Raw genomic sequence first — 24,642 nt, forward strand, 5'->3', positions numbered from 1 at the left:
TAATCATGAAGTGTCCCTAGCCTTTAAAAAAAATATTATTCACCTTTTGGGATGAGCACGGGGTGTTGTATGGAAACCAATTTGACAGTAAACTTCATATATTGAATAAATAAATAAATAAATAAATAAATAAAATATTATTATTGATCTCAACACGGCATTGACTTATTTGAAGAGTCCAAACCAGTTGTTTTATAGAATGTCCATCAGTATGGACTTGTCTGTTTTCTCATTATTAGATTTGGGTGAGACTTTTTTTTTAAGCAAGTTGTAAAGTGACCCATCAGGGCACATGAGGTCAGTTTGTCCTATTATTGGTGATGTTAAGTTTGATCACTTGATTAAGCTAACGTTTGCCAAATTTCACTACAGTAAATGTTTTTCCCCCCTTTTGTAATGAAAAGTAATCTATGAATAAGTAATGAGTAATCTGCAGAGTGGTATTCTAAGTGTTGTCCAACCATCATACACTCAGGTTTTAGCTTATATTGATGGTTCTTACCTGAATCAGGTGATTTTGTAATTCTACTATACGTACTTCACTTAATAAATTATTTTATAAAGATCTTTCCTGTTTCCTGGCACTATAAAATGTTCCAGGTTCATCTTGTAGCTTTCCTGTCCCAGACCTGGACTCAAGCATTTCTCTAAAGAGCCCTGTTCCTTTCAGTGAGGAATGGTGTTTAGAAACCAAGATCTGAGTGTTAGCTGTGCTCATCGTTATCTGGGCATTATAGCTTCTAGGCACTTCTTTCAGTGGATGAAGCTAGGGAACCTTTTGTTAAACAATAAGCTCATATTTACTGACACTTCCAATTCTAGTCTATACTAAAGTTCTTCCTTTCCTCCTCCCATCTCATGCTTTTTATTTCCTTTCTCCCATGGTAAGAACCTTGGTTCCCAACACTATCCATTTGGCCAGTCCTAAAATATTTGTAGTTTTGGAATTACTACTCCTATACCACTACCAAGAACACACCTACTAAGTAAATTCCAGGATTTCTTTATAGTTTTTTATGTTATTAGTGTGTTTCCCACTGATGGGGTATAGTCAGTTCTCAAGTCAAAGTCACTAGTATTCATTCTTTTTTTTTCTCTGGGTGATGATGTTAATATTTCATCCTGTTTATATTCAGTTGTAGAACTTTGCCTCCTCATCTTGTTGATTTAATTTGTTTTTTATTTTTTTGTATTGAGATATAATTCATGTCCCATAAAATTCACCTCTTTAAAGTATACAATTTCATGTTTTTTAGTATATTCACAAGGTTGTGTAACTGATTTATTTTTAGAATATGTAAAACATAAACAAGATTCATAAGCCATAACTATATATAAGCATATATTTGAAAGTTCTCAACAGGGGCACCTGGCTGGCTCAGTTGGTAGAGCATGTGACTCTCGATCTTGGGGTTATGAGTTCAAGCTCCATGTTCGGCATAAAGCCTATAAAAATACATACATACATATATACATACATACGTTAAAAAAAATTCTCTTTCCTTTTCCCTTTGCCCTGTTGTTCCCACTCACATCCTATAGGTAAGTAATTCCATTCGTTTCTAGCTTATCTTTCTTGAGTTTGCTTTTGTTTTGTTTTACAAAAATAAGCAAATATATGTATACTTTATTTCCTCTTATTTTTCTTTGCCTTTGTTACATAAAATATCTTACTGTGTATACTCTCAATGGTGTGTTTTTTTGTTTTATAATATTTTCTATTTTTTAAATTTTATTTATTTTTCAGTCCTTCATATTTATGTATTGTTTAATTTACATCCAAGTTAGTTAGTGCAACAGTGATTTCAGGAGTAGATTCCTTAATGCCCCTTACCCATTTAGACCATCCCCCCTCCCACATCCCCTCCAGCAACCCTGTGTTTGTTCTCTATATTTAAGAGTCTTTTATGTTTTGTCCCCCTCCCTGTTTTTATATTATTTTTGCTTCCCTTCCCTTATATTCATTTGTTTTGTATCTTAAATTCCTCATATGAATGAAGTCATAAGATTTTTGTCTTTCTCTGGCTGATTAAATATTTTTTAATGTTAATTTATTTTAGAGAGGGGCAGGGGCAGAGAGAGTGGGCAACAGAAGATCCAAAGCTGGCTCCTCGCTGACAGGAGACCGCTTGATGCGGGGGCTTGAGCTCACAAACTGTGAGATCGAGACCTGAACTGAAGTTGGACACTTAATCAACTGAACCACCCAGGCGCCCCTCTTTTTTAATTTAACAAAATACCCATAAAGTCACTATATTAATTCATAAAGATCTTTTCATTCTTCTTTACAGTTGTACTGCACTCCATCTTAGAGACGTACCATACTTTATTTAACCTCCTACATCGTCGTCGCCAGGTTGTTCTTGTTAGTCTATGACTAAATAAATGTGATGCCACAATAAATAACCTTGTACATATGTCTCCCCCCCCCCCCTTTCAAATTGTTGAAAGTATATCTTCACATTAAGTCTTAAATATAGGATTGTTGGGTCAGAGGGTCAGTGTGTATGTAGTTTTGCTAAGTATTGCCAAATTCCTTACTTTTTGTTCTTTTTTAAAAAAAAATTTAATTGAAGTATAGTTGACATGTGATATTATAGATGCCTTACTTTTCTACTTGCCCACCTGTTGGCCTAAAAGTTAGCTTTCTGGGCTCAAATAAGTTGAGTGATTTGCTTCTAAAAAAACCAAAACAACAACAACAAAAAAAAGTTTTGAGACTGGCAAATGCTAATAAACTGGATAGGATCCTTGGACAACAGGCACAAATTGAGATCATCCCCAGGCAAATTACAATGTATGGTCACCTTCTTCAGCTAATTATTACTTCTCTTTTCCAGTTTTTACAACTTTACCATCTTCTTTTCTGTTTGTCCTTGTGACTATGCCTTTTTAAAAATTCCATTACTGTTGTTTTAATGAGTTTCAGGGGAGACTAGAGGTGAATGAATATGTTCATGTAGTTGGATATCTCTAGAAGCTTCAAAAATGTTATGAACCTGGGAGTTTTACATCCAGAGGAACCGATCATGCATGAGAATGGAATAAAGACATTTTCAGATATGGAAAGATTCAGAAAAGTTGCCCTGCCCTTTCTTAGGAAGATATGTCTTGTAAAAGGAGAGGGTAAAGTAGAAAAAAAGGTGACCAGGGGGTCACGAAAGAGGGTCCAGTACAGGAGAACAGCATATGGACCCCTAGGATCACAACCATGCCCCAGCCCATAGAGCAGCCCATTCAGACTAGTGATAGACAGTAGGGAGTAGAGGAGGGGCTTCCCAGGGAACAGTGGAACCAGGAGATTCTGATGTGATGTTTTAAGTGTTTAAATTTTTTATTGCTAGCCTTTGTTATTTGCTATAGCAACTGGAAAGAATAGCAACAGATATGCCAAAACCTAAGCAAATTCGAAAATTAATGCAGATAGGGCACCTGGGTGGTTCAGTAAGTTAAATGTCTACTCTTGACTTTGGCGCAGGTCATGATTTCACAGTTGTGAGATTGAGTCCCAAGTCTGGCTCCGCACTGGGCATGGAGCCTGCTTAAGATTTCCTCTCTTGCTCTCCTTCTGACCCTCCCTGCTTGCACATGCACTCACACTCTCTCTCAAACTGAACTAAAATAAAATAAAATAAAATAAAATAAAATAAAATAAAAGCAAATATTAACTCCAAGACAAAAAGGAAGTTATAGAGAAATGAAATACCTTGTATGCTTTTTGGCTCACAGGTGAAGAATACTTCCATTATTCCACTAACTTTAATTATGCAATTAAATTTTACTCTGTTGGGGAGGTGGGTAAGAGTGTATATGAGCTAAACCTGTACCTGTCCTAATATTAAGTCAATGGCCAACATTCAAAATTGATAAACCTGGAAATAGCTGGGTATACCTATTATTAAAAATATGGACATAAATATCAGAAGAAACAAGTAAAGGAGATGTCTTTAGGAAATGGGATTAGGAGCAGGTGACTGGGAGGAGGGGAGGCATATCTTGTGATAGACATAAGAATTAAGACCTGAGGTGAGGATTCCTACCAGGTCATTCTGCTTCTGCCATCTCTGTCCTGGCAGTTGAGACCCACGGCCACATCTTGAGTGTGTCATAGGACTGTCTGATGGCTTCAGCTTCTGTCACCATCCTTAATGGAAGGTAAGGCATATCTTTCTGTGAAGTTGTGCCTGAGACATTTGTGGACCCTTGAAAATGGGGGAGGCAGATTTTGAACTTGGAACTGACAGGGCTGTATTTTGCAGTTATTCTCTGTGTTGAGTTATATATTGTCCACATGGGTATAAAATGAGAAAACATAAGTCCTCATTTGGTATTCAAAAATTAAAAAAAAATGTTTAATGTTTGTTTATTTTTGAGAGAGACAGAGTACAAGTGGGGGAGGGGCAGAGAAAGAGGGAGACACAGAATCACAGGCTCCAGGCTCTGAGCTGTCAGCACAGAGCCCGATGTGGGGCTCAAACCCACAAATCACAAAATCATCTCCTGAGCCAATGTTGGAGGCATAACTAGCTGAGCCATCCAGGCGCCCCTTGTTTGGTATTTCAAAAGCATAGGTCTCAAAACCTTGATAGAATGGAGACAAAGATGGTGGTCCTGGGGCTTGCCCACTGGTAAACCTTTACCTCAGGAAGATTATTAATAAGCTCTGTGACCCTGGCTGGGAAGGCAAAGAATGTAAAGAGTATATGACATAATGGAAATACCATTCAAAACGTTATATTTTCAGGCTCTCTGATGTTAGAAATCCTCTTTTGGTAAGCAAGTGTTACTTGACTTACCTATATCTGATTTTTTTTTTTTTTTTACCATGTTTTGGTATAAAGAAGGAAAATGACATGCCTTGGAATGTCCACCTGGACACTAAAGAAGCTCTGGTCTGTCTAACCCTTTATTTGGAGAGGTTACAAGCTCGTCTGGACCCTAATGCCACATTTGAACAAGTTATGTGTTCCTAGAAACACAGAATCACTCACATTTTGTCCTCTATTTACAAATAACGAACGTTGGGAAGCAAGCATTGCCACTGCTTGCCCTGACTCAGTTTCCCTGTTGGACTCGCGGCTCTCCTGTGGCCCCCTGAGCTCTCCCTTTGAGGCTTTTGCTGGGAAAGCAGGAAACTTAGCATGCCCAGGGGAGCAAGAGGGGGCTTCCCTGAGCCCCGCAGGGCACACAGGACTGTGCTGCTTGGGAAGATGGGCAGAGACAGGCCTCTAGTGGCCGGTGGCTGGGTTGTGAGGTGGGAGGAAGCTCAGGTCCTGTGGACATGGAGGAAGAAGAGGGCTCACATTTCCCCTCTGTTTTTTACTTCTGCTGTGAAGCAAGTCTCATAACACTTCTGAGTATACTTTCCCATCTGTAAGACATTTCCCTTTCCCTCAGCTTTTTTAGTACCGGGTCAACCATGTTGGCTTCTCCTTGCTTCACGTCTCCTTCCGTGCACTCCCATTCTGTCTTTGGTGGCCAGAGCTGTTCTGAAGTCTTAGCGAGGACACCTGAAGAGAGCAGAACACAGATGGCAGCTTGTGGTGCAGAGAGTACCCTTTTCAAGATCGCAGGCTGGTCTGGGGACTGGGGGCTGGGGTACACACTCAGACTCTTCCATTTCCAATCACAGGACGTAAGTATACCCACGGCCAATTGCTGGATGGAAGAGAAGGCGGGCAGAGTGTGTGACCTCTCTGTAAATGGGGACAGGATCATCCACTGTTTTGCTCACTGCTGGATTCCCCATGCCTAGGAGAGTGCCCTAGGAGATTGAAGAGGAGAGGAAGGGAGAGGGAAAGTTGCTTTGTGTTGTTTGCATCTGAAAGCAGTTCTTGGGGCTGACTGCACATACATCAGCTCACACCTGCCAACCGGTCCTAAGAAGAAACGCTGTCTGTGGTTTGCAGAAGGAAATCTGTATTGTTAGAGGTCATCGTAAGGGGTCTATGAGGATGTTACTCCAGTGAGCTCTGTCTCCTCCCCAGCTGCATCCATTTCTTGCTTCTCTTGGCCCCCAGGACACTGGGAAGTCCCTTGTCTGCGCTGGTGGGTTCCCATAGTGGCACTGAACAAGTGAGTGATGAGGGCATGGCTGTGGGTGATTGTGAAGAGAAATAATAGAAAAGAGAAGGGCTCAGAATTGCCACTTGAGCAAGCAGGAGAAGCCTGTTCAGTGCAAAGTGACTCCCCCCATCACCACTTGGCTTTCTGGGGACTTCCCTAAGCGTTTTGCCTGTTGCCCCATACCCCCTCTGCTTTCAGCCAGCATCCAGGCCCCAGCAGCGCACTCTTACCCTTTCTTTCTCTCCCCACCCTGTGCCCCAGATTCATGTGTCTTTCTGTGAGCATTTTGGTCTGTCCTATACTGGGTGCTGCTGTGCTTGGTCTGGGGCAGAGGCCAAGACACAAAGTGGAATCGCAGGTCTTGCTTGTCGGGGCAGACAGAGGGAGACGTGCATTTCAGGTGTAGGGAAACATGTACTCACCACACCCACACTTGTCCTCAAGCTTGTCCTAGACGTGTCCGCCTTTGGCCTTTGCCCAGGCTGTGCCCTCTGCTGGGAAGCCCTTCTGTTTCCCTCTGTCTTTATCTCCAGTCCACCATCCCCCAGAAGCCCAGTGTGGTTCTCCCCACTCTTGTGCCTGCCTCCCGGGGAGTCAGGGGATGCCTGTTGTAGCACTGCCCTCTGTCAGAGCTGCCAGTCTCCTGCTGGGAGTGACAGTGCTTAGGATGTGGATGGGCCACTCCAGTCCTGGGGAGCCAATGTCGCCCTGAAGAGAGCAGCTGCAGCACACGGATGGCAGCAATGAGGTCATTGTGTTGGCAGTGAGGTTGCGCCAGGGGCCTTGACTGTGTTTCTGCTTTACGGCCTTGCCTTGCGTTGAACTTATCTCAGACATTGTAGCACATTTGTTGAGAGAGATTTGTAATCTGATGGCTCCTGATCCCCATCACATGCCTGGGAAGGGAAATACTTGTATTGAATATTTAGTGGGGAAGGAACCAGAGCTGCTAGGGCTCGTGACTTACCCAGGGTCTCAGAAGGAAATAAGGAGGAGCACACACACAGAGATTTGTAAACAGGTTGTTCTGTGGAACCTTTTGTAGGGTAATGAAAAAATGCAAACAACCTGAACTTCGAACCATTAGGGGATTATAATTAAATCCATTCACAAAATACTGTGCAGCCATTAAAGGTGATGTTCTTAAGCACTTTTAGGAATATGGAAAGCTATTTATAGTCTTAAGCTTACAAGGCAAATCATAAGATGGAGTGATGTGATCCCAATATTTTTAGGGATTTATGTAAAAAGAAAAGACTGGAAGGGCAGCAGACCTTAGCATAGTAACAGGTTATATATTTTGGCTTTTCAAACTTCGCATTTCTTAAGTATTTCACATGTTATTTTATAATGAGAAAAAATACAGTTTATTTATGAAAATAACATCAGGGTCTGTGACATGAGCAAAACCAGGTAGCTGGAGGAGCTTCAGTCAAGTGGGGCACCATGGAGTCAGGGAAGGTGGGTTTGCAGAAGGCCACCTGCACGCCATGCCCAGGTCCCCCACATCCTCTGCCTCAGGCCGTCTGGAAGCAGAGCAGGCCTCCTTCTGCATGCAACCATGCAGACCCAAGTTCGACACTATTTGTCCTGACCTTGCACCAGGTGTCCTCACTGTGCACCAAGATGCCCCCATGCGGGCAGAGTGGGGAGGAATGTGGCCCAGGTGAGATGTTGCCTCTGACTCTCCCGTTCTGTGCCTCGGGTACATAGCTTCATGTCTCTGCATCACCCCTCACCTTGAAGAGAGGGGAGAGTGGTACTCTCTGGATGGGAGACCCCCCCCCTCCCCAGAGAGACTGTGGAAGCACCGATATGTGAATTGCTAGTAGACCGTGGTCCATAAAACTAGAATTATTCCTCATCCTCAGCTTCCTGTTCATACTTCCAGCTGCACATGAGGGCCTGTGCCAGGTGGCCAGGAGCCAGGCAGGAATATCAGAAGGCCCTGGCCTTGAGGCCGTGAGAGGCACCAGCAGGCAGGTGCACAGACACCTATAAAATCTATGAAACCTTGCTGCTCAGGCCCAGTGCAAGTAATGCAAAGGAGGGTGTCACACAGTGTTTCCCTCTTCATACTAAGGAGAGGCTCCCAGGCCATTGGGGTGGAAGGGGAAGCCTGGGCTCTGGAGAGACCTCTCCTCCCCGCCTGCCCGCCATGAACTGGAGCTGCTGAGGGATTTTCAGGAGGAATGACTAACCCTGTGCTGTGCTAACAGTTGCCTGTTAGAAAATGCAATGAAGGAGAGATTTCATTTCATATTAGTAATAACAAAAAGAATAGTTTCAGTAAGAAGTGCATGTGACCCACTGGGCCTGAGCAGCAAGGTTTCGGATTTTTAAAAAACAAGTGAATAACTGCAATACGTGCTACCTCCCACCTCCAACCTGGTTTTCCCAGCCCTGAGTAGGCGGGCTACACTGGGCTTTATCTTGGCACTGGCCACAGAGAGCCACTTGAGACTGTGTGCCCCGCTGCTGCATGAGCAGTGTGTACAGCCCATTTCTCTTCTTGCTTTCAGAAGTGACTGGAGAGTCGCGTCCTTACCATGGGAAGGAGGCTGTGGATCCGCGGCCAGGCCGGGCCCGAGGCAACGACCCCAAGCATTTCCATGCGGTGAATGTGGCGCAGCCCGTGCGCTTCAGCAGTAAGTTGCAGACCTGCCCTGTCTGGGACCTAAGCCTTACTGTCCAGCATGGCCCCTTGCAGCCCCTGGCTGTCCTAGGGCCACTTGCCTGGATGAGGGGTGTGCCTCCTAAAATGGCCCTTCAGGGCGATCAGCGGGCATCAGCCTCCTTTGATGAGTGAGGCTATATGGTGACCCAGCCCCTGAGTGGTGAAGCCATGACGCAAACCCAGGCTCTGGAACCAGGCTGCTTGTTTCCACAAGCCAGCTGCTTTTTGGGGTTGGACTATGCCTGCCCTTTGGTAGATGGAGAAACAGGCTCCGAGAGATGAGGTCCAGCTGATGGGGTGGGAAGACCCTACCTCTGTTGTTAAACCATTTTGGAAGAGACTAGTTATTTAATGAACTTCCTGTAACGTTAAGATTTTAAAGGAGCATTACAAGATTAAAGAAGGATGAAAGAAAAACCACACCGAAACCCCCCTTCTAAATAGGCATGATGATATGCGTAGGTACGACACACCAGGACAGGAGGAACTGACATGTGATGTGTCCACTGCAGTTGGCCATGTTAATACTCATCCCACAGACGCTCAGAGCTGGGGAGCATCTCAGAGCCCAGCCCCCGTGTGGTGCCTTGGTTCTGTCTGACAGAGACTGAATGGGCTAGGGGCAGGGGCCAGCCATCCCATAAGCCCTGATAGTGTGCCCGGCCTTGGTCCTTAATAGCTGTGAACTGCAAGGTTCTCGTGGTTGAAGGGACGTTGGGCAAAGCTTGGCAAGTGACGAAACCGAGGCTCTGAGAGGTCAGCCCATCCAAGATCACACAGCCAACGGGAGCAGTGCCAGGATTCAGCCCTGTGGAACCCTGACTCTGTCTCATGCTCGCCCTTTTCATTGCTTACCTGTTTTCTTTTGAACAGGAATACTTCTATCGAGATAATAATTCCACAAATTTCAAATGATTAAAAAAAGATGAGCCAGTAAAAAGTAATGTTCCCTCCATCCATTGCTCCCAGCCACCGACTTCTGTCCCCAGGGTTTTTTTCCTGGATCCATCCCAAGGTGGCGGTGGGTGAGAAGCTAGAGTGGAAGCCTGCCCTACTGCTCACCAGCCGAGGTGCTTGATCTGTGCACGCCTCAGTGTTTCCACCTCTAGCCCATTTGGAGGGAGTGTGACAGGTGGAACACATCACATGTTGGGGCTTAGGAACTGCTGGTGATCTTCCTGCCCCTCAAGCCCATGTCACACAGCAGACATATGCTGTGCGCACTGTTTACCTTCCAAGCAGGGATAACTCTCAGGGTTGGCTCCTGGTCTACAGTGAAGAGTCCTCCTGCATGCTTCTCAGTATGTGAGCAGGCCCTCCCCAGTGGGCAGGTGGCGCTGTCCCCCTCTCTGCATCGCAGCAATGCTGTGGCATGCCTCCTTGGCTACAGGCCAGCACTGCCATTTCCTCTGTTGTAATCTCTGTACCTTTGTTAATAAGTTACACACACATACACGCTCTTAAGTAATAAAAACATGAACATCTATCTTTCACAAGTTTTACTAGTTCCACAGGATGTAGATGCGTCAAAAAGTTGCATTTTGTTAACAACTGGCTTCATTGTTGTTTTTGTTTGTTTGTTTATTTACTTAAAGAGAGAGACAGGGAGGGGCAGAGAGAGTCCCAAGCAGGCTCTGCAGTATCAGTACAGAGCCTGACATGGGGCTCGAACTCACAAACCACAGACCATGACCTGAGCCAAAGTCAAGAGTTGAACGCTTAACCAGCTGAGGCATCCAGGTGCCCCAACAACTGGCTTTGTTAAAAAGTATTATTCTTCATCGGTGTGCACTTAGGAGGTGGGTACTCCAGCATTTGAAGGTTATAGAGCCTTCTATAAGTTCTATATAGGTCCCATTATTTCAGTGGCATTTCTAGCTCTGATCCCGTGAACTTGTATTTTAGGGGAGTGCTGGCCGGTACCCACGTGAAGAGAAAAGGAGAGCTGAGGAGTGGGCTCAGGAAGCAGTGTGCTTACTGGTGGAGTGGCCAGAGCTGTGTGTTGGGTCAGTGAGGGTGGTGTGGGCCAGGAGCTTTTCTGCTGATTCCTGCCAGGCCTTGCAGTGAGCTGGCCTGGAGAGATCTGCCGTCTTGTCAACCAGACTTCATCTGAGAATGAAATCCACTTTACCAAAATGCATTCAGCAGCCAGTCTTTACTGCCAAGTAAATCAAAGGCCTTACAGAAATGAGATGAGTCCCTGAATGTACTTGTGCATCAGGCTGCATCTGGGTCTTAGAGAAACTTACATTTCACAGCATATGTGGTCTTACAGGCAGAGGTTACCTCTTGAGCCTCAGTTTCTCTGTTTTTTTTCTGGGATGATTTCTGACCTTTGCTCAGATGCAGCATGTCTATTTGCATTTCAGAGGAGGATTCTAATTTAGGGGACAACTCCCCTCCCGCCCTTCATGTTTCCTAGGGAAGTGCCCGACAGGATGGCACCACTATGAAGGCACGGCCAGCTGCTACCGGGTCTACCTGAGTGGAGAGAACTACTGGGATGCCGCGCAGACCTGCCAGCGCGTGAATGGCTCCCTCGCCACCTTCTCCACTGACCAGGAGCTGCGCTTTGTCCTGGCCCAGGAATGGGACCAGCCAGAGCGGAGCTTCGCTTGGCAGGACCAGCACAAGTGAGTCCTGAGGTGGGGACCCAGGGCCTGAGGTCAAGCCTCCACCCAGCAAGCCGGATACCCACCAAGGACATGGTTTCTGGCCGCCCATTCCACTCCTCAGCTTTGCTGGCAGCCGGCACTTTGGGGAAGAGTTTCCACCCACTGGAAACACATAGAGATCCGGGGTTTAGAGCAGGCATCAGGGTGATGTTGGGAGCTGTCAGAGGTGCAGGGATGGGCTACCACATTATGTCACCTCGGGCCAACCCCGTTCGTTGGCTCCCATCCATGGGTTCAGTTGCAGCGGTGTCAGGAGGAGCTGTTTGATGGACTTCATGGGCCTGGCCTGAGGGGCATGCACGTGGGTAGGGATCTTGGAAGGATCCGAGAAAGTGGGCTCTGCCAGGCCCTATGCTCAGTGCTTCCATGGGTGTACTTGTTCAGTCTTCCCAGAAACCATAGGAGGCCAGTGGGTGAGAAGACAGGCCCAGGGTGGGTGCACACCTGACTGCGGGTACACATTAGTTGGGGTGTGTCCGGGTTCCAGCCCGGGCTGTCTAGCTCCAGAGCCTGGCTCTTGTACCCAAGGCTCTGTGACACTGCAGAAAGTGTGGAAATTGTAGCCAACTGCCAGCATTTCCCAGGCCCAGAGTTTAAGGGTTTTGCTGGAGGGCAAGTGTGTGCCAAAGACTGTGGTGTTCTTCCTCTGGAGTTGGTGTCATACTGCCCCTTCCATGCTGCTGGGGGTCAGGGAATGGATTGTAGGGGTCGCCAGACAGCCAGTGCTCCCTCCCAGGGATGCCACACTGCCGTAGGAGCATGATGACCATGGCAGGTGGAGAGTGAGCCTTCATTTCAAGACCCTGCCTGGGTTTGGCCTCCACCATTACACACTGTGACAAATCATGAGACCTTGCCATTTTCCTTCTACAACTACACAGTGAGAAAAAATAACTTCTAGATCACAGGGTGATTGTGAGTCCATGGAGAAGTGAGAAGGCTCAGCCCACTGGGTAGAGAACTCCCCATCTCCCCAGGGCAGGTGTGTGCATGGCAGTAGGCTGAAGGGACAAGAGTGGTATCAAGCCAGGGCTCCCACGGTGGCATTGGGCTTGCTGATAGGCATCCCCAGGACTGTGGCTGGAAGGCTGGGGTGAGAGGCACACACTCGGTGGGTGGTTGTGGCAGTCATCCAGGTCCATGTGCACGGCCTTCTCAGTGCTGTGATGTGCATGCTCAGGAGCGGGCTGCAGGTCTGTGGGGAGCTGGCTCTGAGCAGAGACCAAGCAGGAGACCACAAGCGTGGTTTTACCCAACACTGCAGTGTAGACTCACGTGGGCTTGTGTTTTATTGAGATGTAATTCACATACTGTAAAATTCACCCCTTTAGAATGTACCGTTCTGTGGTTTTAGGTTATTCACAGAGTTGTATTCATGAGGCTGTATATACACCAAGAATAAGATTGGTCTTGCTCAGAATGTAAGAACTTTACTCGATCAGCCAATAAGATTAGTCTTGGCAGGAGTTACCCAAGATACAGCTTTTTCTGACCTGTGAATTTATTTAGAATTTTAATGCATTTTATTAAAATTAAGCTTCAAAATTTTAAAAAATCATTAATGCTTTAGAAGCTTGGGTTTTTTTTAAGTTTACTTATTTTGAGAGAGAGAGAGAATGAAAACGAGTTGGGGAGGGGCAGAGAGAGGGGGACAAAGGATCTGAAGCAGGCTCTGCAATGACAGCAGAGAGCCTGATGCAGGGCTGGAACTCACAAACCGTGAGATCATGACCTGAGCCAATGTCAGACGCTTAACCACTGAGCCACCCGGACACCCCAGAAGCTTGGTATTTTAAAGGTCAATATAACTGCAAGATGCCCACACTCACACACAATCCATGACTGTTTCCCTGCTGTGCTGAGATCTCCTGCCTTTCTGCCCTCCTGCAGGTTGTGGGTTGGCTACCAGTATGTCATCACCAGCCGGAACCGCTCCTTAGAAGGCCGCTGGGAGGTAGCGTTCAAGGGTAAGTCTTCCTGGTCTTTCAGAAGAGTTGCTGGGTTTGAAATTGGGGTGGAGGCATCATCCCGACTAGGGGGTATTGCTGGGGGCTCCCCATCCTCTCGCCAGCAGTGCCTGGCCTGTATGAGTGCGTGGTGCAGGGCTCATGGAGAGAGGAGGGCCCTGGATTGCAGGGAGCATTGTGATGTTGGGCAGGTACCCCAAGGCCCTTCTTTCAGGCCCCGTGTGGGGGCTGGAGCCTTCTCCAGATTTTCCATTTTCTCCATTTTCTCTTTAAGTTAAGGAATGTAGTTTGGATATAAAAATGAACGTACAGAGTGTATAGCTGACGTGGGCCAGAGAGGGAGGGATAAACCTCTAGGATAGAGACATCCAGAAGTAGAATCCAAACTGGAAGGAAAGCTATCAGGGAGATGGAATTAAAATAGATTGTGTGTGAGGGGTGCCTGGGTGGCTCAGTTGGTTAAACATCCGACTTCAGCTCAGGTCATGATCTCGGTTTGTGAGCTCGAGCCCCATGTTGGGCTCTGTGCTGACAGCTCAGAGCCTGGAGCCTGCTTCGGATTCTGTGCCTCCCTCTCTCTCTGCCCCTCCCCTACTCACACCCTGTCTCACTCTCTCAAAATTGAATAAACATTAAAAATTTTTAAAAATAGATTGTGTGTGTGTGTGTGTGCGTGTGTGCGTGCGTGCGTGTGTGTGTGTGTGTTGCTTTAAGGATTTTATGCTGAGCTGCTTGAAAACACCAGTGTAACATAAAGGAAAGCATATCTGCTATGGGCAGCTGAGTCCTGCCCCCTGCCTGTCCCTTCTTCTCCTGCCCCATTGCACTGGCACTGGCAAGTTTCTCCCAGGCCCTGGCTGTGGCCTCTTCACTTGCTCCCTGAGCTATGTTCCCCTACCTTGTCCCTTGTCAGGCCTCGCTTTTGGACTGTTCTTTGGGCCTCTGGTTTGAACTTGGGTCTTGTTCTTTTTCCCCAAACACATCCCAGTCCCACCATGGATGTCTTCAGTGTCTCTGAGAAGAACAAGTGAGGAATGGTGGTCCCAAGGGACCCCACACATCTCACTCTGTCCACCTCACTGTGGAGTCTGAAGGGGCATTGAACTCAGAGCCCACCTGGTTCCCAACCTGAGTGGCTGTGTGGCAGGTGACCGGCTGTGTCTCTACATAGAATGATTGGTGAAGGCACAGACAGTATTGGTGTTCAAAAGCCCCAGACACCTGGCTTGCCCAGAGAGAGGCAGGGTCCCATGGGGCAGAGGTGCTGAGCCTAGCAGCTGGTAAGGGGCAAGGAGCAGAAATGGTGAATGCAGAAACCCCAGCAGAGGGGCCTCACCTACCAACCTTTGCTCCTACTAGGGAAGTCACCCCATTCTTGTGTCCTCCAAAATAGCCTACTGTAAGCATGTCCCACATTTGCATTCCCAGAGTTTGTGAGTTTAGATCTCCCACCAGAGTGGAGACAAGTAAATAGCTCTTAGATTTCCAGGCCCAAGAGTCTCCATGTGCCTTGCAGTGGATAAATCTAGTAGCTCCTCATTGCCCTAATCAGAGCCATTGGGAGCGAATCCTAGGCGAAGGCCCATTGCCCTGGCCCCAGCAGAGGGCACTTTCCTTCAGGACAGTATAGACACTCCTGGACACCACTATCTTCTTGACACTAGTGATTAAAAAGTGGAGATATGAGTCTGCATAGCATGACAGCATGTTCTGAACTGGGGGCCATGGGACCCTCATCTCATCCCTGGCACGAGAATGAGAGGCCCCAGGTAGGCTCTCATGGCTATGCTTGTCTCGATGGCTCCGCTGTGGCATTCGAAGAGCAAACCTGAAATTTAGAAAAAATGTGTGTCAACGCTGGTGGCAGCGGCTCAATGTGAGAGGGACCCGAGGCAAGAGTGAGGCGCCCACACGGACGGTGCTGTGGCCCTGATGTCCAGCAGTTCTGCGTGGGTGCAGCATGGTATTTGCTGCATGTACCTGCTGCAAGTGGACCTGGAAGGTCTGTTCTGGATTTAAGTAGTAGCCACAAAATGAATATGTGGCTAAAAAAGCTTCCTCTACTACAAGATAGCTGGCCTAAGATACTTGACACCACTCAACATCATTTGTTTTGGGTTCAAAGAAATTAAAAAACAAAACAAAACAAAACAAAAACACATAAATCCAAATGTAGCACATGAGTTTCTTTTTTTTTTAATTTACATCTAAGTTACTTAACATATAGTGTAATACTGATTTCAGGAATGGTGATTCATCACTTACATATAATAACCAGTGTTCATCCAAACAAGTGTCCTCCTCAATGCCTCTCACCCCTTTACCCCTTCCCCCCTGCCAGCAACCCTCAGTTTGTTTTCTGTATTTAAGAGTCTCTTACGGAGGGGGAGGGGTGCCTGGGTGGCTCACTTGGTTAATGTCCAACTTCGGCTCAGGTCATGATATCACCACTCAGGAGTTTGAGCTCCACATTGGGCTCTGTGCTGACAGCTCAGAGCCTGGAGCCTGCTTCAGATTCTGTGTCTCCCTCTGTCTCTGCATCATCCCCACTCACACTCTGTCTCTCTCAAAAATAAATAAACATTAAAAAAAAGTCTTATGGTTTGTCCCCCTCCGTGTTTTTATATGATTTTTGCTTCCCTTACTTTATGTTCATGTGTTTTCTATCTTAAATTCCATGTATGATTGAAGTCATATGATATTTGTCTTTCTCTAATTTCGCTTAGCATTATAGTTCCATCAATGGTGTTGCACTGGTAAGATTTCATTATTTTTGATCACCGAGTAATATTCCGTTGTATATATGTACCACACCTTTATCCATTCATCAGTAGATGGACATTTGGGCTCTTTCCACACTTTGGCTATTGTCAGTAGTGCTGCTATAAACATTGGGGTGCATGTGCCCCATCGAAACATCACTCCTGTATCCTTTGGATAAATACCTAGTAGTGCAATTGCTGGGTCGTAGGATAGTTCTATTGTTAATTTTTTGAGGAACCTCCGTACTGTTTTCCAGAGTGGCTGCGTCAGTTAAATGTACCACAGTGGATTCTGATGCATCCCAGATTGTGAAGGGAGTTATAAAAACTTCAGTGGACGGTTAGGGAAGCTAAGTCTGGATTTGTAGTGGAGATTGACTCATGGATTTTCAGAGGTGTGACCATAGCGTTGTGCTGTGGACGAACGTGCAGGATGAGCTGCCGTGATCCCGGAGAGAGCTTCAGAGCTTCATAGGGGTTCACTGTGTTCTTCCCTCTGCTTTTGTGTCTGTTTGAAAGTGTCCATATTAAAAGCATCTTAAAAGGTTTCTGCTAAGAAACTGCAGCATGAAAAGAACACTGAAAACACACCCCCAGCAAACACGGCAGTGGCAGAGCCCCCACTTCTGCTTGTGAAAGGAGCTGTTTGCCAGATGCCACCTGCTTCAGCTGGGCCTGAGAAGTTGGTCCAGGGATGATGCATCACAACAACAGTGGGAAGTAGATTTAAGTCCTTTGTCATCAATGGCAAACTTACCCCAAAGAAAAGACTATGCCTAAGAATATGAGTGAATGGCGGTAGGAAGCTACCATGGGAAGATGTTTAAAAATACTCATTTCAGGGCACCTGGGTGGCTCAGTCGGTTAAGTATCCAATTCTTTTTTTTTTTTTTTATATTGATTCCCTTTTTTTTTTTTTTTAATGTTCATTTATTTATTTTGAGAGAGAGAGACAGCAAGCAGGGGACAGGCAGGGAGAAAGGGAGACAGAATCCCAAGCAGGTTCTGCACCATCAACATGGAGCCCATCTCAGGGCTTGAACTCGTGAACTGTGAGATCATGACCTGAGCTGAAATCAAGTGTCTGACGCTTAACTGACTGAGCCACCTGGGCACCCCAAGCATCTGATTCTTGATTTCAGCTCAGGTCATTATTTCACAATTGAGCCTTGTGTTGGACTCTATGCTGACAGCTCGGAGCCTGTTTGGGATTCTCTCTCTCTCTCCCTCTCTCTCTGCCCCTCCCCTGCTCACGTGTGTGCTCACTTCATTTACATCTTGTCCCGCGTTTTTCCAAGTTTTATAAGTATGTGTTGTGTATTGGCACAGTGGTGCTCACAGAGTGTTATCCATATATACGCACTTCTTACCCAAGTATTCAGGTACTCCACTCTCCAGTTGCATTTTTTAAAAAATTTTTAATGTTTATTTTTGAGAGAGAGCACAAGCAGGGGAGGGGCAGAGAGAGAGGGAGACACAGAATCTGAAGCAGGCTCTGACACAGGGCTCAAACCCACGAACCGTGAGATCATGACCTGAGACGAAGTTGGACCCTTAACTGACTGAGCCACTCAGGTGCTCCTCCCCAGCACATTTTAAATTTGGATCTCTGCTTGTGAGAGGGGCCTCCTCCCACGGCCTCTCCCTAGGGAGGGAGGCTCTGGCTCTAGCTCTGTCTGCATAGCCCCACACCAGGGTTCTGAGACCCTGGCACTTAAGTCAGCACCCAGTCCTGGTGTGCCCTCCATGGAGGCTGAGAGCGGCCCCTGCCAGAGAACATAGGGTACCATTTTTATAACATTGGTGACCAAAATTTGAAAACAGATCTATGTTGTCTAAAGGGAATCATCCCCATTTTCGCATAAGCCACTGCGCAGGGCCCAGTGTCATTTCAGTTTCTGGTTATTATATGTGATACTTATTTTAAAATATAAAAATGGAAGCATACTGTGGGTTTGATGTGTCCACGTTGTGTGACTTGCTTATTGAAGACATGCTTAGCGTTGGTACCTTGACCTCATTATCCCCCTGTCTCAGCATGTCCAACTCTAGGGGCTCACTTCTGTCACAGACCAGGTCCCTGAGTCCTTCTAGCAAAGCAGTGATCTTGTGAGTGGTGTGCGATGCCCAGCGCAAGCTGTGTCACTCCTCCCGTCTATTCTCTGCTCCCATGTTACTGCTCTGAGGTCTACCTTCGTCTCCAAGCTCCAGCTTTCTTTTTTCTTATAGCAGCTGTGATCTTCTGACTTCACATATACTTTACTCATTAGGTTTGTTAGTCATCTGTTTCCGGCCTTTATACCCCCACTCCAATGTGAGCTCTGCAAGGCAAGGATCTCTGCCTCCTGCTGTTGCCCAGTGTACCCCGAGTCCCTGCTTACGGGGTGGGCCCTGTGGGTATTTGTTAAATCAGTAGGGGATGTGATTAGGAGGCTGTGTTAGATGCCTGGGGCTGCCCAAACAGAGTTCGAATTTCTGGCTTAACACAAGTTTACTTTGTCACAGTTCTGGAGGTGGAAGTTCAAAATAAAGGTGTCAGCAGGGCCGCCCTCCCTCCAAAGGCTCCAGAAGAGTCCCTCCTTGCTTCTTCACCAGTGTGTAGTGGCTCCATCTGCCATAGCCATTCCCTTCTCAGTGTAAGGACACTGGTCCTTGGATTTAGGACCCACCCCAAATTCCTGATGATTTCATCTCAAGAGCCAAATAAGGTCACATTCTGAGGTTCCAGGTGGCCATGAATTTGGGGGAGATGTTCCTCAACCCACTGCAGATGCTAATTGAAGACCACACTGAATGTTTTGGAGATCAGCCTCATTTAGTTCCTGGCAGAGAAAGGATGGAACATTTTTTTAAAATGGGGTATGAGATGCCATAGAGAGGGCAAATAAAATGAAGCCTTGAAAGGAACTAAAGTTTGGCAAAGAGGAAATGGTCTTTTTAGTCACCAAGAAACTGAAGCCCCCCATGATCTCAGGGTAAATAGGGCTTCTGACCAGCACAGAGTGAGGAGGCCCAGGTGGTCCCATGGTCACCAGCGGGTGGGAGGAGCCCCCTCCCCTCAGCCCTCCCTATGCCCTTCATCTGGTGGCTTGGTGGAGCCTGAGTCACCCTCACCCCACCCCATCCTCCACTCTCAACTTGGCTCTGGCAGGTTCCAGGCAGCTGGGGGAAGTACAGGAGGTGAGGACCAGGTCCCAGGACTCTACCCTGAGAGTTTATTTGTGGCCTTGGTCAGAGCTTTGCAGTCATGCACTGAAATTGTGCTCTGGGCTGGCAGATAGACTCATGGCTAAAGACTTGTTTCTTTTATAAAGGATGGGATGAGGGGCGCCTGGGTGGCTCAGTCGGTTAAGCGGCTGACTTCGGCTCAGGTCATGATCTCACGGTCCGTGAGTTTGAGCCCCGCGTCGGGCTCTGTGCTGACAGCTCAGAGCCTGGAGCCTGTTTCAGATTCTGTGTCTCCCTCTCTCTGACCCTCCCCCGTTCATGCTCTGTCTCTCTCTGTCTCAAAAATAAATAAATGTTAAAAAAATAAAATAAAAAATAAAAAAAGGATGGGATGAATCTTCCATTTTTGGCCCATAAGACAAGAAGCCAAATAATGAAGAAAACTGTTTGTTTGTTTAGTTTTTACATTTATTTGTTTTTGAGAGACAGAGCACAAGTGGGGGAGAGGCAGAGAGAATGAGACTCAGAATCCAAAACAGGCTCCAGGCTCTGAGCTGTCAGCACAGAGCCCGATGCAGCACCCAAACTAACAAACTGTGAGATCATGACCTGAGGCGAAGTTGGACGCTTAATCAACTGAGCCACCCAGACACCCCAAGAAAACAGTTTTTAAGAAGGGAGGCAACTCCCCAGGTGAAGGGGCATCTGAAGGAGAAGAAGAAGATGCACAAGGGATGCAGGAGGCCTTGTTGGGGAGTAGGGGGCCTGAAGGAAAGACAACAGTGCTCAAGGCAGCACCCACTCTTAGCAATGGAGGCAGGCTCCCCAAATGGTGTGAGAAGACACCGCAAAGAGCCCAGCCGCCTCCCCTGCCCTCTGTCCATGGCCTTCCTGTGAGTCCAACCACTGGGGCCTCAAAATCCCCTAGCCAAGGGTGTCAGCTGGGGACTGGGCTTCTATCCCACCATGCTTCCTGAAAGCCCATCTTCCCACCCTTGTCAGGGAGCTGGGAGGCCATGTTCCCAGTGTCTGTGGGATGAAGCCCTGCCTTCAAACTGGCTGGATCTCCAAAACTGACCTGCACGCTTCGTGTTGGGAGCAAATAGAGTTCAAAAGGCATGTATGGGAATGCCTCATTTCTGCTAAAGGGTAAACTGCACTGCCATCTGAGTAAAATGAGAGTATCTCCAGTGATCCACGGCTGGGTTAGCCTCAAGGAATCTTCTGGTGGTCCAGTGTCCGGGGGCTCTCTGAGCTAGGGAATGGACTCTGGGGGCTGGCTGTGCTGTGCCCCAGGTGTGGCCAGAGCCACATCTCCTGGAACATTGCAGAAGAGAGGCTTAGGGGTTCATGGCCCCCTCTCCCAACACCACTGCACCCCAACCCTGGGCTGCCAGGGCAGCATGATTTCTGATTGCCTGATCCCCAGGTCGGAAGGAAGGAGTTCAGTGAGCGACAGGTTTCCCTGGAGCTGGGAGGGGGTCCCAGGGAGCCAGTGCTTTCCAGTTCAGCCGGCCAGCTGCTACCCCTGGTGGGCATTGGAATCATAATTCTGCCTGAACTGTGTGTTCCGGGTGTGTGCGGTGAGCGCCTTTTCAAGCCCTTCTCCTTTTACTAGTAGATACCCTGTTGTAAGAGAGGACTTTCCCCTCCCTCCTCTGTTTATTTGTCTGTTTATCTGTCTGAACTCATACTTTTTAATCCACCGTGTCTTGGCCCACTACTCTACTCTTCACGTTGTCCAGAGCTGTGCTCATAGAAACTAGGAGAGGTCGTGAATGAATGCCCTGACCACAGTGCAGCTAGCACTTGGTGGCCCACAAGCCCTTTGATGATCCAGTTTGGGGGGCATTAGTCCCCACAAGTACTGCATGTGATTGGTACGTATGCTGACATTACGTTATTTCTCCCGCAGGCTCCTCAGAGGTGTTCCTGCCCCCAGACCCCATCTTTGCCTCGGCCATGTCGGAAAGCGACAACGTGTTCTGCGCCCAGCTCCAGTGCTTCCACTTCCCCACCCTCCGCCACCACGACCTGCACAGCTGGCATGCGGAGAACTGCTATGAGAAATCTTCATTTCTCTGTAAAAGAAGTAAGCCACCTCTTCCGGTACTCCTAGTAAGCTATGAGGAAGTGCTTCTCACGAGTTTGTGGCTGTCTGATCTCTGGACCTTGGTGTTGACCTTGAGTAGACTTTGACATCACAGTGCACCAAGCCAGACCCCTATGTCTCAGTGGGGCAGCAGGAGCTCCTTGCCTGGCTCACACCCCACTCTGAAGGGGCACAGGTGCCGTGGGGGGAGGGCAGGAATCTGGGCAACAGTTGATACCCATGAGCCCTCCTTTCTCTTTCCCAGGATAGAGGTGACAATTCCTGCCCTCCACACCTCATTGTTGTTAGGAGATTAAATGAGAATGGTGACAGAGGGCATGCTACATCTTGTGGGGTCTTGGAACCTCTGACTGCCTTGGTCACCTATCCGTACTCTCCTTAGGTCTTTCCAAGACTGCTTACTTCACAGCTGGGCCAGTCCTCACCTTAGCCCATGGTCTTTCCCTGTCCCTCTTCCCGCTCACTTGCCCACATTCCACATGAAGGTCTCCTCCAGCCTCAGGGACTTGCAGTGTGTTGTGCATACTGAGGGCAGGGCTCCTCGTCCAGGCCCCGCTGCAGTGGGCGGAGGGCTGAATTGAATCCAGACGCCGCATGTGAGGCAGGCTGGGTTGCAGCCGATGATCTCAGCACCATTAATTTGGACCATCATCCCCTTGCCTGCTGATTTGTCATGGGGTTCAGAGATGTCTGAACCTGTTTCTGGACTCCATTCTGACCCTTGGCTGTTTGTCAGTCCGTGTTGATACCACGCTGTCTTTACGGGAGCTTTGGGATACATCCTCCTAGCTAGTGGTGGGCTTCTCTACCTTGCTTTTGCCCCTTATGTTGTCAATTCTTGACCTTTTTTTTCTTCAGCATGAATCCATTTTTCTGAGCTCCGTTATTAGAATTCTTATTTGGTTGGATTCTCCTAGATTTTCTATTTAGACATTTTTGTGTCCTTTTTCAAATCTTTGACTTATTTTTTTATCTGTTTTCCCCTCGTCTTCCTTTACTTGCCAAGGTTTTTAGTGTAGTGTTGATTAGAAGTGCTGGTAGTGAGCTTTCTTATCCTCCCAACCTATAAGGGAAAGCTTTTAATGTTTCAGCGTTAAATATGGTGCGGTACTTTCCTTAAGGTTGAGAAAATACCAGGGCACCTGGGTGGCTCAGTTGGTTGAGTGTTGGACTTTGGCTCAAGTCATGATCTCGCATTCTTGAGTTTGAGCCCCATGTCCAGCTTTGTGCTGACAGCTCAGGGCCTGGAGCCTGTTTCAGATCCTGGGTCTCCCTCTCTCTCTGCCCCTCCCCTGCTTGCGCTCTGTCTCTCTCTGTCTCTCAAAAATAAATACATGTTAAAAAATTTTTTTTAAAAAGACTGAGGAAATATGAGGTTAAGGAAGTACCTTGTATTCCTAGTTTGCCAAGAATTTCTACATTACAAAAATGTAAATGCATTTTCTGCATTTATTGGGATTATGTGGTTTTTCTTCTTTGCTGATTTATATTGCTGTTTTGTTTATATTACATGATTTAATTTGTCATTTACTTTTTTACATTAGTAGATTCTCTGATATTGAACCATCAGGGTTTTTGTGTATCTGTTCTGGTTTTGCTTGGCTGATAATTTTATTTAGGATTTCTGAAACTCCTTTAAGAAGTGAGCTTAGCCTGTTATGGTCCTTTTCTGTGCTTTCCTTGACTAGTTTTTATATCATATTTATATTCAGTTTATGAAATGAGTTGGGAAGCATTCTTTTTTACCAGTCTCTAAGTCCGTTTGCACAAGTTGGGGATGATTTTGTCCTTCAGTATTTGCTAGACCATACTTTTTAAGACCATCTGGGCCTTGGAGGAGGGTGATTTTCTAATTTGATATTTAGATACACAGTTGAGGAGTGCCTGAGTGGCTCAGTCGGTTAAGCTTCCGACTTCGGCTCAGGTCATGATCTCATGGTTTCTGAGTTCGAGCCCTGCGTCAGGCTCCGGGCTGACAGCTCGGAGCCTGGAGCCCGCTTCAGATTCCGTGTCTCCCTCTGTCTGCCCCTCCACTGCTTGCACTCTGTCTCTCGCATTGTCTCAAAAATAAATAATCAAAAAAAATTCTTGATAACACAGTTGATGATCCTTGAACAACACAGGTTTAAATCCGCTTATACATGGATTTTTTTCAGTAAATACAGTAACACTATTGTAAACATAGTTTCTTTTATGATTTTCTTAATAACATTTTCTTTTCTCCAGATTATTGTAAGAATACAGTATTTAATATATATACAAAATATGTATTAATGATCATGTTATCAGTAGGACTTTGGGTCAACAGTAGACTATTAGTACATACATTCTTGGGGAGACAGCAGTTATACATGGGTTTTCAACTATGCAGAGGTCAGCGCCCCTAAACCCTGCATTGTTCAAGGGTCCACTGTAATTTCAAACTTAGGGAAAAGTTGTGAGAATGGTATAAAGAACTTCCTCTCATATGCCCCCTGCATAGATTCACTAATTACTTGTATTTTGCCATGTTTGCTCATCATTTTTTCTCAGCATATTTCTTCTGAACCATTTGAGAGTAAATTGAAGATATTATGCCCTCGAGGCCTAAATAATTATCGTGTTCCTAAGAACCAGGACACACTCTTCTATAACTGCAGCACAATTACCAAAATAGGACGTTTAACATGGGTATGGTGCTCTACAGTCATCTGTAATTTGTTATGACCGTTTTGTCAATTGTTTCAATAATATACTTTAGAGCTTTTTTTTTTTTTCCTGGTCCAGGATCCAGTCCAGAATCATGCACTGCATTTAGTTATAGTGTTTCTTTAATTTCCTTTTTGTTTTTCAGTTTGAGTAATTTGTTTTGTTTTCTTTTCTGTTTTGGGTTTTTCTTTTTTTCTTTTTTCTTTTTTTTTTTTGTTGTTGTTGTTTAGAGAGAGAGGGAGAGAGCGTGCATGCACCAGTGGTAAAAAAGAGGGGCAGAGGGAAGAGGAGAGAGAATCTTAAGCAGGCTCCATGCTCAGCAAGGAGTCAGTGTGGGGCTTGATCTCACGACCATGAGATCATGACCTGAGCCTAAATCAAGAATCAGATGTTTAACTGACTGAGCCACCCAGGCGTGCCTCTGTTTGAGTAATTCTATTAATATGTTTTACTGTTTCTTTCCATGTTTTACTGTGTCGAGTCTGCTGATAAGCCCACTAATGGCATTTTTCGCCTCTTTGGGGGT

At 46.6% G+C, this 24,642-nt stretch overlaps 1 protein-coding gene across 4 annotated transcripts in view; it reads left to right on the forward strand.

The window, feature by feature from the left end:
• Positions 1-24,642, forward strand: part of DGCR2 (DiGeorge syndrome critical region gene 2) — a 98,773-nt gene that overhangs the window by 52,684 nt on the left and 21,447 nt on the right. For 2 of the 4 annotated variants that reach the window (XM_042911239.1, XM_042911242.1), the window contains exons 3-6: positions 8,589-8,714; positions 11,157-11,376; positions 13,309-13,385; positions 21,231-21,407. In XM_042911239.1, the coding sequence (XP_042767173.1) occupies positions 8,589-8,714; positions 11,157-11,376; positions 13,309-13,385; positions 21,231-21,407 (600 nt within the window). The remainder of the gene's footprint in view (positions 1-8,588; positions 8,715-11,156; positions 11,377-13,308; positions 13,386-21,230; positions 21,408-24,642) is intronic. The other 2 variants (XM_042911241.1, XM_042911243.1) reach the window with 1 other exon arrangement.

This window comes from Panthera leo, chromosome D3 (assembly GCF_018350215.1).
Source record: "Panthera leo isolate Ple1 chromosome D3, P.leo_Ple1_pat1.1, whole genome shotgun sequence".
NCBI classification, from domain to species: Eukaryota; Metazoa; Chordata; class Mammalia; order Carnivora; family Felidae; genus Panthera; species Panthera leo.